Genomic DNA, 15,606 nt, shown 5'->3' on the forward strand with positions numbered 1-15,606 from the left:
AAAGTGAGAATAAGTTTAATATTTTAATTCAGAATAAAAGTTATTATCATATAGCTCATTAGAAACGATAAAATAAAATTATTCTGATTTTATTGGTAGTGAATAAGATAAATCATTGAGTCGCTTCTTGTGGTATTGATCGTTATAACTTTCGCTTTCGATATGTTCACAATGTTGATTATACGCTGTGATGGCTGCAACACTTGACCAGGAATGATCAAGATTATCTTCTAAATAACTGAACAATGTTGCTAATAATGATAAATCAAAAGGAACTGATGACGACCGCTTGTAGAAAATTTCGCATAAACGTTTTTGGCTAAGATTCAGCGAAAATGAAGGGAATTCTTGGCTCGGCTGACCATTTAGACGAAGATTATCAACTTGGTTGATGAGATTATCAATTGATTGGTTATCGTTGAAATGAGAACCTGAAAAGAGATGAAAAAAAATTGAAAAGCAAAAAGAGTGAGAAGAGAAGTTTAGAAGTTTAAGTTTCAAGTCAAAGTTTAAATGTACAAATAAACAAGTGGTTAATTATGACTTTGTTTCCTTATTTGAAGATTATATTGTGAATCAGTTCACCTTTTTCACGCCAAATTGCGACCATAGAGTCCACATCATCATAGCTTCTCCACATATATTCTTGATATACAGCTCCATTGTATTTAAGTGAAAGGTAAAGATTGTACAATCTAAAAAAACACTGCGGTGTCCATTCCATACTACGAGGGTTATCCAGAATATTCATCACTTTGGTACAGACAAAAGGGCAAAGAGCAACAGGATGCGGCCTTTTGAAGATGAGTGAGCAAAAACACTGGTGACCTGCATTGAAATCGCACTGTCGAAATGAAGAAGCAAAAAGTTAATTTATTTCTTGCAAAATGAACTTTTTATCAATTGAACGTCAAAGACGAAATCACGAAACTGAATTATTCTGAGTCAGAATTTCTGACTAGTGAGTCACAAACTTATTACCTAAGTCACCATCTATTGAACATTTGAGGAAGAAAAACATTTGCAGTCAAGATTAAAAAGAAAACATTAATTTTCATAATTATAACGATTAGTGATAGAATGAGACTACTGGATCAACTGAATTATTCCCCGCAATTGAATTTCTTTAACTAAAAAAGTTCATTAATCAAAATAACTTGTAACTCTAATAAAGTCAACAGATAGCGACAGTTTCAAGTCGCTTGTTGTTGATTAAAAGCCTTGAGGGTTTAGCTCGAAAAGATTGTTTTTTCTGTAAAGAGAAACATTCTGTAAATTGACTGACAAATTGTCAGTGACAATTTAATTTCAGTGGTTGAGAGAATCACTTACATTTTTCATAAGATCTCATTCTTTCTGAATTCTAATCTCTTTGTTTGATCCATGAAGACACAATACTAACCATTTTAGGACAATAATTGGTTCAGATGATGAGTTGTGTTGATGTTTAGTTTAATGGATGAACGGTAGACATATGGAATAAACAAGATGATTGTTGGTTAATTTAAATTCTTTAATTAATTGGAAAAATTAATTGAAAAGAGAAGAGTAAAATGGCTGCTAGACAGAAACAGAGAGAAAAAAGAAAGAACCAAATGATCGTATTTTTATTCATATGTGATCCCTAATATTCTCCCCTTACTTTTCCCTTCCATCGACCAATCAGGTTGTTAGAATTTTTCTTCTCTCTAGTTAAAGAGGGAAAATGTAAGCATTACAATCAGTTGAAAGAAAATTGGTTAACATGAACATTGATTGTGTCGAGTAATTAAATTGTTTCCATTTTAATTGTTACCATTGAGATTAACTGATTAACGACAGTTGATTGTAAACTTTCACCGATCTAAGATCTTTGACACCTGTTGCCAACCACCGAGTTACATTCAACCTGCGAAAGTGTTGAAAATGACACAATAAAATGGCCAATCAATGTAAGTTAATTTTTCTCTTTTTTTTTTGTTCTCTAAAAACAACAAATTTTTTGCTATTTTATTTTTGTTGGTAAATATTTAGAAGTTTCCGTTTGAGTTGATCCATGATAAGCTTATTGATTTAATTTAATTGTTGTTGTCTTCACCTTTTTGACTTGGATCACAATCACCAACAATTATCAACGAAATACACTCATGATTCAATTGATTAAATTCAAGGACATCAATCAGTTGAATCTTATCAACCATATCAACCACAGTGATTATTGTTTGTATCAATATCCAAATAATCAAGTGTTTTTTTTACCACAATCTAATTGCTACAATCTGATAGAAATTAATTATTATTGATTATGATGAAAATGGTGAGAATAATATTTCAATCAAGTAAATAGGTTTTTATCTTAATTTCTCTCTTCGGAGATTCTGATTGTGAGATTGTAATCATCAACAATTAAAAGAAAGAAGAGAGAGAGAAAATTTAATCACCATCGAGATAATTTAGTAGATAAACTAACGCTTATCATCATTGTCGAGATCTTAATCCATCATCAGTTGAATATAAGTCGAATGAGCAAAAAAGAGGTACAACAATCAATACGATTGATATTCCATTCACATAAATTAACTTTTTCTCTTTAATTTTTACAATTTCTCATTGATTAATTGTTCTAAATCTTATCTGTATTCTTTTAATTTTTCGACTTCACAATTGTTATATCCAATCATAGAAAATAATGTCTATTAAAGGAGAACTTGGTAAGTGTTATTATTACTTTTTTTTATTCTTCTCGATTGTTTTAACCTTTAATTATTTCCTGTTGATTCTTTAGCTGTGATATCTGTTTGGGACAAACGAGGTTTAATTGATTTCGCTCGTCGACTGGCTAATAGCGGATTGAATCTCGTGGCCAGTGGAGGATCAGCCAAGACTCTAAGAGAAAATGGGTTGAACCTGAAAGATGTGTCAGAGGTCACTGGAGCACCTGAGATGCTCGGTGGTCGAGTGAAGACTTTACACCCTGCGATTCATGGTGGTATTTTGGCTCGAAAAATTGATTCTGATCAATCAGATATGCGAAATCGTGGTTACCAATATATCGGTATTGTTGTTTGTAATTTGTATCCGTTTGTTCAAACGATTAACTCACCAAACGTGACCATTGCCGATGCCGTTGAACAGGTGGACATTGGAGGTGTTACTCTACTTCGAGCTGGTGCTAAGAATCATGATCGAGTAGCTGTGATCTGTGATCCAAATGACTATCATCTGTAAGTAAAGGGTGTCTGAAATAAGAGCACAATTGGTAAGAGAAATGATAATTTTTGACTAAATGACCACTTGTTGATTTAATCTAATAGATTTTTTCCATCAATAGATGACAATGTCTCTGTCGCAAAATTACCATTTCTTTTTATCTCTTACCAATTGTGCTCTTATTTCAGACACCCTTTAAATAGAAAATTTTTAACATAATCTTTTCTCATCAACAAATTTCGCTTCAAATTTGATCAACAGAGTTGCTTCCGAGATTGAACTTAATGGTGTTGTTTCAGCTGAGGTGCGACGAATGTTGGCTGTTAAAGCTTTCAATCATACTGCTCAATATGATTTGGCCATTTCCAATTACTTTAGATCTCAATATTGTTCTGGAGTCTCCCAATTGACCCTTAGATATGGCATGAATCCCCACCAAAAACCCGCTCAACTTTACACAATGGAAGCAAATTTACCCATGAGAGTAGTCAATGGATCTCCTGGTTTCATCAATCTTTGTGATGCTCTTAATGCCTGGCAATTAGTTCGTGATTTAAAACAAGCCCTTAATATGCCAGCAGCCACATCATTTAAACACGTTTCTCCGGCTGGAGCCGCTGTTGGTGTCCCATTAACTGGACCACAATTACGATTATGTTGTGTTGAAGATATGGCTAATGATCTAACACCATTGGCCACCGCTTATGCTCGTGCTCGAGGAGCCGATCGAATGTCCTCTTTTGGTGATTTTGTGGCCCTTTCTGATATCTGTGACGTTCCCACCGCCAAGATAATCTCACGGGAAGTTTCTGATGGGATAATTGCACCAGGTTATCAAGAAGAGGCTTTGAATATACTTAAGAAAAAGAAAGGTGGTTCTTATTGTATTCTAGAGGTAAATTATCTTACTCTTCATCTAATGAGATCAATTAAATTGATTTGATTACCATCGTTAGTTGAAGTTGACTTTGACAAACAAGTGATAAACTGTATCAATTGATTGCCTTTTATCTTGATTAATTTTCTCTCTTATCTAATGCAGATTGATCCTAATTACGAGCCATCAGATATGGAAACAAGAACACTTTTCGGTTTAACATTGGAACAAAAAAGAAATGATGTATTAATTAATGAGAAGTTATTTAATGTCGATAAGATCATTTCAAAGAACAATAATGTAAGTACTCGAAAGTTAAATCATCAATTAATCTCGTAACAATTAATAAATTGATTACAATCATAACCTGTTAATGAACTTGCTATTCTTTTTTTTCAACAGTTATCTAAAGAAGCGATTCGAGATTTAATTGTTGCTACGATTGCTCTTAAATATACACAATCAAATTCAGTTTGTTACGCCAAAGATGGTCAAGTAATTGGTATCGGTGCTGGTCAACAATCACGAATTCATTGTACCAGATTAGCAGGTGACAAAGCTAACAATTGGTGGATGAGGCAACATCCGACCATCTCTCAAATGGTTTTCAAGAAAACAATTAAACGAGCTGAACAATCAAATTATACCGATGTTTATGTCAATCGACAAGTTGGCCTAGAAATGGACGAGAAAAAATGGAAAGAAGCTTTCGAGGTTGCACCTAAACTGTTAACAGAAGATGATGCCAAAAACTGGATTAAGGAGATGAACGGAGTTGCTTTAAGTTCTGATGCCTTTTTCCCGTTCCGAGATAATATCGATAGAGCGGCAATGTCGGGGGTCACTTATGTCGCAAGTCCTGGAGGATCGACTAACGATCAGGTGGTTGTCGATGCTTGTAATGACCACGGAATGGTTTTGGTCCATACTGGATTAAGATTATTCCATCATTAAAAATGTTCTCTCAATCTAATTAACTGTTTAGAGAAACTTGTTATTATAAATATGAAACACTTTTTTGTTTATGAGATTTGATATTTCCTTTGGTATCTGATTGAGTGATAATTAATGATTGTGAGTTTAAATGAAAATGATTCATTTTAATGAGTTGATGAATTAATGAGAGCAACAATTGTCTCGGATTCTTGAAGTTATTTGATAAAAATTTTAGAATATGAAAAGAATCAAGATTATTGGTACTCGTTGAGAAAACTTTTCTCCAATGAGAAGTTATAATCGGACATTGATGGAGCTGAGAGAAATAGATCAATCTTTTCAATTGTTTCGAAATAAGGTTTCAATTCAACACTCATTTTCTGTCCAGGTAAATTTAAATTGCAGGTAAACGGAACATTTTCCAATGGGGATAAATGCTTGTCATCCAATTGTCTTGTTGAACTTGCGCTGGCTGCGGCGGCCGCTTCTCCATTTCTACTCTGAAAGTACGAATGATACGAACAAAATTAAGCGACAATTTCATCAACAATCAGCAATCAAGATGCAACTCACCAATTCAGAGAAATCAATGTAAGGATATAATGTGTTTTCAGGAGGATTCCCTTGGTTTGGAACAACAACAAAATCTTCATCGGTTGTAGTATTTTCTTGTTTACTTGTAGAAGCCTGATTAGAGCCCGAAGCGGACTTTTTACTCCGACCAAAGACATTACCAAATAGATCCAACATCCTGATGAACAATTAAAAATGAATCAGAATCAATTTGAAGAATAAACAAATTTCTCTTTCAGTTTCTACAAGGTAAACATGGCGAAGAAAACAATTGATACACAAAGAATAGAATCAGAATATTATTGTGGATCAAAATCTTACCTTTAATTTGATGGGAACAGTTAATTGAAACAGTTAAAAATTATCTAAGACAAGCTCAGTAATTAATCACCAATTGATCACAAAAATGTAAACAAACCAGAAAATTGAGAAACCAAATGATCGATTTTTTCTAATTTTTCGATCAATCGCTCGAGCCAATCAATCGAAAGAGTAATTTAATCATAAGATATTAATACATGTAATCAATTAAATTGACAATTAAACTGAGGAATAAAAGTTTTAATTATCATTACAGAATAAAATATCATGTTTCATTAAAGAGTAATAGAGAATCAAGAATTAAGAATTAAGAAATATTCAATCAAATTTAGATGATAACTGAATCATCTCCTTATGATTAAGTGAAGTAACAATCAAAGAAATTGTTATGATAATTATGAGTTAATTGTTTGTTTTTACAAATTGTTTCAATATTTAGTAAGATGAATTGAGCTTGTAAATGTAATGAGATTTAAACACAATGGAACAAAAAAAAAGTGTGAAAAATTTAATTATCGATTTGATGGTCGATTAGATTGAAATAAAAAAAGTTTATTTCGATAACCAATTGAGTCCATGATTTGAATTATGACCGGAACCCTGAACGGTAATCCAACGGGGAGAAGAAGCAGAAGTTTCCGGTTCATCATGATGAGATGAAGAGTAACTTAAATCAGATAATCGGTCATCGATTGTTGGTCGAGGTTCTAATCCGTCAAGTAAAGGTGATAGATGGTTAATCGGACGAGAACGAAGCTTCTGATTGAATGGACTGTTGATATAATTGATTAGATTACCTGGCCCTCCAGTTGATCCACTGATTGAGTCCATCATTCCAGGTAGAAGGGGCATTTTACTTGTCGATTTCATGATCAGATAAGGAATCGCGACAAGTGATCGAGTTTGTTTGTTGTAAAAATAAATTGGAGAAACGGACATTTGAAGTGTTGGCATTGACTCCGAAATCAATTGATGGACTGATAACTTATTGTGTAAACTTTTCTTGTGTTTCATTGCTTCAGTTAATTCTGATGACGATGATGATGGTTGAGGTGAATTGGTCATTGATGATTGTGTTGAAATTGATGGTCGACCTTCAACCTCACGATGTTGATTGTTGATACTCTGAGTTGATGTTACCGGTGAAATGGTTGATGGGACTGGTGAAGTTGTGGTTGTGGAAGGAGTTGTTGTTGTGCTTGGTGGTTTAGTTGTTGATTCTGTGGTTGGAATGGTAGTTGTTGTGGTAGAAGTGGCGGTTGTTGTTGTTGTTGGTGGTGTTTCTGTGGTTTCTTCTTCTTCTTCGTCCTCGACATTTTCATCGCCGTTCATTTGCATTAATTTTTCGGGCTTTTGTTCCAACATTTCGTGTTCTAATCTATGATTTTGGATTAGATTTTTAATCTGAACCTTAGCTGGAATCAAATGAACATTAGAAATGTTAATCAATCAACTCTAATATGATTTGAATCTCAATCAGAATAAATTTACTTACAGTTCGACTGACCTTTAATTTCTTGTCCGTTGTCCTTTCCTCGTATGATCACATCACTCGGATTAGATGAAGATACTCCCGGTTCCAGAGATTTACCATTAAAAGCGTAATTCCGACCAATATAATCCATCATTCTGAAGGCATCAGAATTTCTATAACCATAAACACCTTTCATCCCATTCCAATTTGATTCAGTTCGATCAGAATCACCTTTGTGATTGTTACGATTATCATTCTCAAATCCAGTTTCTATCTCTTCATTAAAACGATAAGTAGGTGAAGGGATATTCTGTAAGAAAATTGAAGTGAACACCAATGGAAATGAAATGATTAACAAATAATCAAGTAGATTAACAGGTTAATAATCAACCTGTAAGATTAATTAATCTTCTTACCTTTGAATCGTAAGTTTTATCATCTTTACGGGCGAAAACAACATTACCAACAATTGAACAAAGAAACAGCAATTGAAGTGTTGATTTAGGAATTGTTTCCGTGTCGATTAATGAATTTTTACTCGAGATTGACAACAATTTAACCATAATTATTTGTATTAAGTGTTTATTAGTTGAAAACAGAAAAGTAATTACAATCAATTTAATCCAAAGATGATGTTGACACAATATTGAAGCAAAGGTAAAGAGTTTCAACTGATTTGATTGCTGTTTCAAAGTTAAATGATTTAAATATAAGTGAAAATGGTTCCTTTATAATGATGATTAAGGATAAGCCCAATTTAATGATTGTTAATCAACAACAATTAAAAATGAACTGAAAGATATTCTAACCATAAAAAAAGGCGAATGGGAAATCAAAAGGGAAACACCTTCGATCCATCGTCAGGTTATTTTCACTTGTAAACTTTAATTCCAATTTTGATTCAAGTTTAATTAGAAACAATTAAGAAACTTATCCCCTGTGATCTATAAATGAATCGGAACAATGGTCAACTACAATCTCCACCCTCTGATTACCTGAATGTTACTGATTTCTATCCACAATCAACAGATCATCATCATCATTATCATCATAATTATCGTTCTCATCTTTATCAATAAAGTGTATCAATTGTTGTTAAGTGTTAATCCAGTTCCAGAAATGACAAAAGCCAGGATCAAATGGTGAAAGTGATCGGGATAAGGATTATGATTAATTAGGTGGAGGAAGAGGAGGAGATTAAAATTAGGATTAAGATGAGAACTGGAATACAAATATTTATATTTAAATTAAACTGCGAGAATAACAATTAATATTTAAGTGTCACAATCAACTAATTTTTCTGGTTTTCATCTTCTACCCTACAACAATATCATCACCATTTTTACCCGCCTAACAATTTAATTGTATCTTAATGGTGTTACTTAAATTGAGTTTACAAAAAAATCTTATTGTGTTTAATTTACTGTCCATCATCAACTAACCATCAAGTTAATTCAGTTCATTATTATTATCATTATGATAGGAATAAATAATATTTTTATCAATTGATGAAGGGAAACAATATGAATAATGGTTGATTGTGTTGGTTAAATATCAACAATTTAGACTCAACTTTAATATTTATTTTAATTCTAATTACCTGTTGATTTGCTTGAATCGCAGGAAAAATTAATTGAAATCAAATCAAAGAGAAAAATAAATTATTTTTACTCCATTTTTTTGTGATTCCAATGACTTTAAATTAATCAAATTAACTAATTAAGTTTAACCGTTAATAACTTTTCCAGGTAATTTGTTACCTAATGATGGAAATAAATTGTTACATTTTCAACTAAGAGTTATTATTAAATATCATTAACAATTGTTGATTATCGTTGATCATTAATTCATAATTGTTACAATTTTTCTGTCCACAAACTACCGTTGATTGTTGATTCGATAATTGATTAGATCAAATTTAGATTTTTATATTAAATCATATTTTCTGTGATATTTTTTTTTTAAGATTAAATTGCTACTACAATTACAATTGATTCTTAAATTGGAAACAGTTAATTTGATTTGGAAAAAGAGAGATGTATACACAATTTAACGATTTTATTTCAAAGTAATTAATGGATCAACTCGTTAATGAGAGATGAGAAAGATGATTGTGAGCTATTTCCGATAGATTGTCCACAATTAAAAAATAAATTCTTTGTGAGAGAGGAAAAGAGAACCAAATTCGAAAAGTTACAGAAAAAAAGTTCGATATATTTTCTGAGCTGAGATCATAAGGATCATTCATCGTCATCTCTGTCTCTCTCTTTGTCTTTCTTTTTCTTCTTTTTCTTCTTCTTCTCTGGCTCATCTCCGGTTTCTTCAGCGGTGTCAGCTGGTTCGGTCTTAACTATCGTCGTATCTATGAAAGTTTCATCACCTATTTGTGGGGCCACTGGTTCGGCGGCGGCAGTGCCGTTTTTGGTTCCACTTGATTCACCGTAATGAGAAAAACTAGTGTACGATTTAAGCCAATCTTTGGGTGTTTTATCGTTCGGTTTTCCTTTATCATCTAGAAGACCTTCTTTGATCATCTTCTTTTTAAGAGATGCCTGAAATAAGAAAGAAATTTGGATTGTTAATTACAGGTCAAAATCGATTCAATTACAAAGAGAGAACTCACAGTTGGCCCTAAGCCCCATCTTCGAGGGTATAAATCTCGTTCCATTACAACTCTCTTGATTTTGGCAACAGCACCATGATCACAACTAGCGATTGTTGAAGTGGTCATTAGAGCGATGGCTGTGGAAATTAAAATGGAATGATCGGTTTAATTATTATTATTTGACTTAAGAATTTAGAAAATAAATGTTTACCTATGCAAATCGCTTCGCCTTTAGTTGTGATGATAACTATTTCTTGACCAATTTCAATTCCGTCATCGAATCTCAAAACTCCAGGTAACATAATTTTGGCTCCATAACAGATCGCATTAACTGCTGAATCTTTCATTATGATTCTTTTATGTGATGTCAAAAGTGCTTCTAATGGTTGGATAACTCGACGTAAATACGATTCATCATTATGATTATCGTGTAACCATTGAGCATCTAGAATATCATGCATGGAAACAAGATTATCATATTCTGTCATAATTCCGGATCGATTTCGTCTTAGCTCAATCATTTGACCTCCTGTTCCTAGAACAAGACCAATATGAACACAAAGGGTTCGAACGTAAGTTCCAGCTTCACAACTAATCCAAATGACACCAATTCCTTTATCCTTATTAAATTCTAATAATTTACTCTCATAAATTGTTCGAACTCGAAGTTGTCGCTTAACTGCACAAATTAATGGAGGTCTCTGGAAAAGTGCACCAGTTAACGTTTCAACGGCATTTAGCACTTTCTTTTCATCTTCAACAGGTCCATGGAGGCGAAATACACCAACGTACTCTTTACCTGCACCTTGTTGTGATTTAACAAGTCTAGTAGCTCTTTCAATACAAACAACCAGACAACCAGTAACTTTAGGGTCAAGTGTGCCCGAATGTCCAGTCTTTTCAACCCGAAGAATCCGTTTGATCCATGCAACAACCTCATGAGAAGAGGGATTAGAAGGCTTGTCCAGATTGATGAAACCCGATTTAATATATTCACGAATATCACGTTTAGAAGGTGAACATCCATTAGGAAGAGGAGTAAAATGATTTGATCGAATATTAAGTTTATCAAAATTTCTCAATAATAAAGGCCAATCATCAGCATTCAAGTTTCCACCAAGGGATGAGGGTTTAAGGGCGAAATCGCCATCACTGGTCGATTTTCTGTCCTTTTTCTTGGATTTTTTCTCTTTAACCGGAGAACAAACCTCCATTATCAATCCACGACAATAAGATGAACACCAACAAACAATTAAATCACAGATAAATTGAACTGAATTAAAGTGATTAACAAAAAACAAAACCACTTTTTCACGTGGTCTTTGAATGGATAACCAAAAGCATGGAGAAGATGAGTATCGATATTTTCCTATCGGGATCGGGATCGTTTTCTTTGATTCGATTGGATTTTGTTGATTGTTTTTCTGCTGCGATGGTTAATTGTGGTTTTTTTGATTAATTCAATCTTCTTTATTGTTTTGCAGAATTGATCGCTTTTTTTGGAAGGTTGTTATCTTAAGAATATGGCTGATCAACCTATGGATGGTAATTCTCATCGTGGTCCTCATGTTTCAGTTCCTCCGATACCATATGATTATTGGAGTCAACAACAACAACAACAGCAACAGCAACAACAACTTCATCAACAGCAGCAGCTTAGGGTTGGAATTCAAAATGTAATGGACTATGGTCATCCTCCATTACCACCACCTCTTCATCAACCACCTCCTGGTCTTTATCAACCACCTCCACCTTTAGCATCACTTGGACCTTTACCAATGCATTTACCGCCAAATCAACATCATCCTATGATGACAACTCTCCCTCCACCACCACCATTTGCACCACCAAATGCTCAAATTCAACCTACCTCAGTGCCCAATCCTCAGTTTTTTAGCTCTGTACCACCGCCACCTCGTCCTCCGACCACTGCCACTGCACCAATACCCCAAACACCGACTGCCACCATACCCACTTTACCCAAGGAACCAAGTCGACCCGATGTACCATATTATGAACTTCCAGCGGGTTTGATGGTTCCTCTTGTAAAATTAGAAGACACTGACTATCGACCCTTAGATCCTGAACAAATTAGACTTCCACCTCCGGCTCCACTCAGTGAAAGACTTTTACAGGCAGTTGAAGCCTTTTACTCACCACCCTCACACGAACGACCAAGAAATGAAGATGGTTGGGAACAATTAAGTTTATACGATTTTTTCCGAGTTAAATCACAAGAAAAAAAGAAGAAAGAAATTGATCGAATTTAAAACTGACATTCACAATGTTCTGTATTCGATTATCATAATAAATCGAGTTTGGTAAACAAGAGCAATTCAAACACTCAACCAGATAAGTTTTCCAAAATGTTCCGGTCGATGAAAAAATTGACCAAGTTACTAGTCAATTACAATCAAAGTTGATTTTAAGCAACAATCAAAGTGAAAATAATATTTCCATGTCTCATGAGAAATAAAAATAAATCATGATTTCATTTTGATCATATTTTATTTTGAAAAACAGAATCACTCAAGTTCATTGATTTGACATGATGATCAAAGATTAACAAAAACATCGATTAGAGTTAAAAGTTAATCTGAATTAGATTTGATTGTATCCAATGGAAGAGGATAAAGAGATAAGAAAAGAAGGTGGATAATAAAGACAAAGAGACTCTTGACTTTGATCAGAAATCAGAAATTAGAAGTAAATTGTTTTCGTTAATTTCTGTATCATTTGTAATTAACTTTCCACAAAATGGATTCAATTCTGTTAAGTTTAATTCTCATTTCGCAAGTGGTGATTAGCTTTGCCTCCAGCGGAGATTCAATCAACAATGGATCATCTTCATCATCTTCATCCTCATCTCCACTTCCTGTTGTCCTTTGGCATGGAATGGGTGACACTTGTTGTGACCCTTTGTCCTTAGGAAGTGTAATTAAGTTAATTGAGAATCAAGTTCCTTCAATTTATGTTAAATCACTTCGAATTGGTAATAATGTAGAGACAGATTTTTCCAATGGTTATTTTATGAACGTTAATGATCAGATTTCTCTTGCTTGTTCGTTGATCAAATCGGACGATAAACTGACCAATGGATTTAACCTAATGGGCTTTTCTCAGGGTGGACAATTTTCTCGAGCGTTAGTCCAAAGGTGTTCCCTTCCCGTTCGTAATCTAATCACTTTGGGTGCCCAACATCAAGGTGTCTATGGTTTACCTCGATGCACAGCGGACACGGACAATGGACTTTACTCATCGGTCTGTGACTTAGTTCGTAAACTATTATCGATGGGAGCTTATAATAGTTTTGTACAGAAAAGATTAGGTAAGAAAAGATGAAAATTTCGTTTTTTTTTGGAAAACTGATTAATTGATTAGATTGTTTCTTTTACCAGTTCAAGCTCAGTATTGGCACGATCCATTGAAGGAATCAAAATACAAGGAGAAAAGTTTATTCCTTGCCGATATTAACAATGAGAACTCATCTAAAAATGAAACCTATCGATCCAATTTGGTTAATCTGAATAAATTTGTCATGATTATGTTTGCCAATGACACTATGGTCATTCCAAAGGAAAGTGGTCACTTTGGTTACTATCAACCAGGAACTAATGATAAAATCGTTCCCATGGAGGACAGTCCATTATATACCGATGATAGATTGGGATTAAAAGAGCTCAATGACTCTGGTAAATTGATTAAATTTACTGTACCTGGTGATCATTGTCACATAAAAGATGATTGGTTCATCAACCAAGTGATCAATCCATATCTTAGATGAACTTTCTGCTAATCCATCCAACCGATTAACTGATTATTTCCACAAATTCTTGAACACTGATTGCTAATCATTTGATATATTTTCTCTCAAGCCAATAAAACGATTTGAATACTTGTAAGACTCAATATTTTGCGTTCTTCTGATTGATTAAGTGTATTTACTCAGCAATCAAGCGATTATCGATAATGTAATTAAAAGAGATACGCTCATCATGAGAACAGAACTGTTACTCATATTGAAGAAATAAATTGATAATCAAAATCTCGAAGGTTTAAATAGCTTTTTAATTTATCATTGGATAGGATGAAAATCGGTCAACACTTTGATTGCACCTTCTAATTAAAGGTGAACTGTTTTGATACACAGAACTTCATAAGTGCTGAATCCATGTTCTTCACCACCAAAGGGAATGTACAATCGTCCATGACTTGGATGAATTTTACCTATACAATGAGATCCATTATGAAAGGTTCGTCCAATATAAAGATTTTCACCTTCCATGGTTTTACCACCCTGAACGGCACCGGTTGGCGTTGCACCATCAGCCGAAGGTACCCAACAGAATTCAATACCATTGGATCGAAGAATTTGATAAACTCGATGTGGATGTTCCCGTCCAGCATACGGAATATAACAAACACCATGAGATGGAACTACTTTACCAGGGATACATTCACCTTCTTGAAGAGCTCGACCGACATAAAGAGTTTCACCGTTAATGTCCATTCCACCAACAACCGCTTCTCCATAAGGGACAAAACCACCTTCAGCATCGATCCAATGAGGCATTGGCATGTGATTTCCTGAACAATTAAACAACAATTAACAATAACAATTTACTCTTTAATCAATAAACAGCAAAAAAAACATGAGATTCTAAAAAGATTCACTTGTTGAAAGGAAGATAAGAATTGACAAGAAAACCAAACATAAACACTGAAAACAATTGGAACCAAATCACAATCTACTTACGTTTATAATAATAATCAGCCATTGTCTTGATTTTGTTGATTTAATAACACAATTAGTAATTAGAAAACAAGTCAATGAAAATCTCCAGCGAGGGAAGAAAATATGAAAAACCGATCAGATTGTTTACCTGTTGGGAGAAAGTGAATCAGGATGAGGATGAGAAATGACGTTTTTATAGATGTTGAAAGTGGAAATCTATTTAAGATAATTGAGAGAACAGAGAGAGAGAAAAAGAGAAGAAGAGAAAGAGAGAGAGAGAGAGAGAAATGAAGATCTGACGATTAGATGAGAAGTTGATGATTAAATGAGAAATCGCAATCAAATTTATCGACAATCAAATGACATGCAAAAGATGAAAAATCCTTTCGCTACTTAAACGCCCTCTTGATCGATTCTCATTTTTTTCGTTATTCTTTATTTGGATCTATTTTGTTTACTTTGATTCTAATTGCTTGTTAATTGTTGTTCTCTTTGCCCTTTGCTAATCTCTCAAATATCAATGAGTAATCTCTTTAATCAGATGCTCTTTTCATTCCAGCAAAGCAAATGAATGATCCTTTAAACCTCATGGGTGTTAATGTAAAGCATTTTTCTCAGGAATATCAATAGATTTTGTTTTCCCAAAAGGAAAAACAAATGATTTCCTTCAGTTTAACAATTTGACTAATCAACTAATTGTTATGTTTATAACAATTAACAGAATCATTATAATTTGAGCAGTTACATTTTATCATGAAATTTATTCCAACAATCAAGAGCTGAGTAAATGAGGACTGTCAAGGTAATGTTAATGTTTGATTTATGTCTCTGCCAATTGGTATTAATTTATTACTCTCGTAATTGTTGATAACAATTAATCTAGTCTATCAAGTGCC

The 15,606-nt window shown here is 33.6% G+C and overlaps 8 protein-coding genes across 11 annotated transcripts; 3 read left to right on the plus strand and 5 right to left on the minus strand.

The window, feature by feature from the left end:
• Window positions 1-10: 10 nt before the first annotated feature.
• Window positions 11-1,622, minus strand: LOC128388245 (uncharacterized). Of its 2 annotated transcripts, none has more exons than XM_053347623.1 (3): window positions 1,333-1,622; window positions 586-844; window positions 11-431 (listed from the first exon to the last, which is right to left on the minus strand). In XM_053347623.1, exons 1-3 carry the CDS (start codon window positions 1,339-1,341, stop codon window positions 79-81), a joined length of 621 nt encoding a protein of 206 aa, XP_053203598.1. In that variant the 5' UTR covers window positions 1,342-1,622; the 3' UTR covers window positions 11-78. The 2 variants fall into 2 exon arrangements, with proteins under 2 accessions (XP_053203598.1, XP_053203599.1); XM_053347624.1 differs by having other exon boundaries at window positions 1,403-1,613.
• A 553-nt stretch (window positions 1,623-2,175) lies between these two features.
• LOC128388235 (bifunctional purine biosynthesis protein ATIC-like) lies at window positions 2,176-5,091 on the plus strand. Its single transcript, XM_053347612.1, has 6 exons — window positions 2,176-2,296; window positions 2,663-2,690; window positions 2,765-3,203; window positions 3,451-4,084; window positions 4,232-4,366; window positions 4,469-5,091. Exons 1-6 carry the CDS (start codon window positions 2,285-2,287, stop codon window positions 5,018-5,020), a joined length of 1,800 nt encoding a protein of 599 aa, XP_053203587.1. The 5' UTR covers window positions 2,176-2,284; the 3' UTR covers window positions 5,021-5,091.
• Window positions 5,092-5,145: 54 nt separating this feature from the next.
• On the minus strand, window positions 5,146-6,035 carry LOC128388248 (uncharacterized). 2 transcript variants are annotated; one of them, XM_053347628.1, is made up of 3 exons: window positions 5,897-6,035; window positions 5,576-5,753; window positions 5,146-5,502 (listed from the first exon to the last, which is right to left on the minus strand). In XM_053347628.1, exons 2-3 carry the CDS (start codon window positions 5,750-5,752, stop codon window positions 5,257-5,259), a joined length of 423 nt encoding a protein of 140 aa, XP_053203603.1. In that variant the 5' UTR covers window position 5,753; window positions 5,897-6,035; the 3' UTR covers window positions 5,146-5,256. The 2 variants fall into 2 exon arrangements, with proteins under 2 accessions (XP_053203603.1, XP_053203602.1); XM_053347627.1 differs by having other exon boundaries at window positions 5,576-6,014.
• LOC128388239 (ELMO domain-containing protein C-like) lies at window positions 6,027-8,847 on the minus strand. Of its 2 annotated transcripts, none has more exons than XM_053347618.1 (3): window positions 7,787-8,847; window positions 7,404-7,680; window positions 6,027-7,311 (listed from the first exon to the last, which is right to left on the minus strand). In XM_053347618.1, exons 1-3 carry the CDS (start codon window positions 7,931-7,933, stop codon window positions 6,449-6,451), a joined length of 1,287 nt encoding a protein of 428 aa, XP_053203593.1. In that variant the 5' UTR covers window positions 7,934-8,847; the 3' UTR covers window positions 6,027-6,448. The 2 variants fall into 2 exon arrangements, with proteins under 2 accessions (XP_053203593.1, XP_053203592.1); XM_053347617.1 differs by having other exon boundaries at window positions 7,392-7,680; window positions 7,787-8,843.
• Window positions 8,848-9,409: 562 nt separating this feature from the next.
• Window positions 9,410-11,382, minus strand: LOC128388237 (H/ACA ribonucleoprotein complex subunit DKC1-like). Its single transcript, XM_053347614.1, has 3 exons — window positions 10,187-11,382; window positions 9,994-10,112; window positions 9,410-9,922 (listed from the first exon to the last, which is right to left on the minus strand). Exons 1-3 carry the CDS (start codon window positions 11,187-11,189, stop codon window positions 9,611-9,613), a joined length of 1,434 nt encoding a protein of 477 aa, XP_053203589.1. The 5' UTR covers window positions 11,190-11,382; the 3' UTR covers window positions 9,410-9,610.
• Window positions 11,379-12,306, plus strand: LOC128388242 (calcium homeostasis endoplasmic reticulum protein-like). The gene has a single exon (XM_053347621.1). It carries the CDS (start codon window positions 11,499-11,501, stop codon window positions 12,243-12,245), a length of 747 nt encoding a protein of 248 aa, XP_053203596.1. The 5' UTR covers window positions 11,379-11,498; the 3' UTR covers window positions 12,246-12,306.
• A 293-nt stretch (window positions 12,307-12,599) lies between these two features.
• On the plus strand, window positions 12,600-13,884 carry LOC128388240 (palmitoyl-protein thioesterase 1-like). Its single transcript, XM_053347619.1, has 2 exons — window positions 12,600-13,303; window positions 13,374-13,884. The coding sequence occupies exons 1-2, from the start codon at window positions 12,733-12,735 to the stop codon at window positions 13,757-13,759; spliced, it is 957 nt and encodes a 318-aa protein (XP_053203594.1). The 5' UTR covers window positions 12,600-12,732; the 3' UTR covers window positions 13,760-13,884.
• Window positions 13,885-14,022: 138 nt separating this feature from the next.
• Window positions 14,023-15,019, minus strand: LOC128388247 (natterin-3-like). Its single transcript, XM_053347626.1, has 2 exons — window positions 14,732-15,019; window positions 14,023-14,562 (listed from the first exon to the last, which is right to left on the minus strand). Exons 1-2 carry the CDS (start codon window positions 14,751-14,753, stop codon window positions 14,099-14,101), a joined length of 486 nt encoding a protein of 161 aa, XP_053203601.1. The 5' UTR covers window positions 14,754-15,019; the 3' UTR covers window positions 14,023-14,098.
• Window positions 15,020-15,606: the final 587 nt, after the last annotated feature.

The sequence above is a fragment of the Panonychus citri genome, unplaced genomic scaffold (genome assembly GCF_014898815.1).
Source record: "Panonychus citri isolate SS breed McGregor unplaced genomic scaffold, ASM1489881v1 Contig00096, whole genome shotgun sequence".
NCBI lineage: Eukaryota > Metazoa > Arthropoda > Arachnida > Trombidiformes > Tetranychidae > Panonychus > Panonychus citri.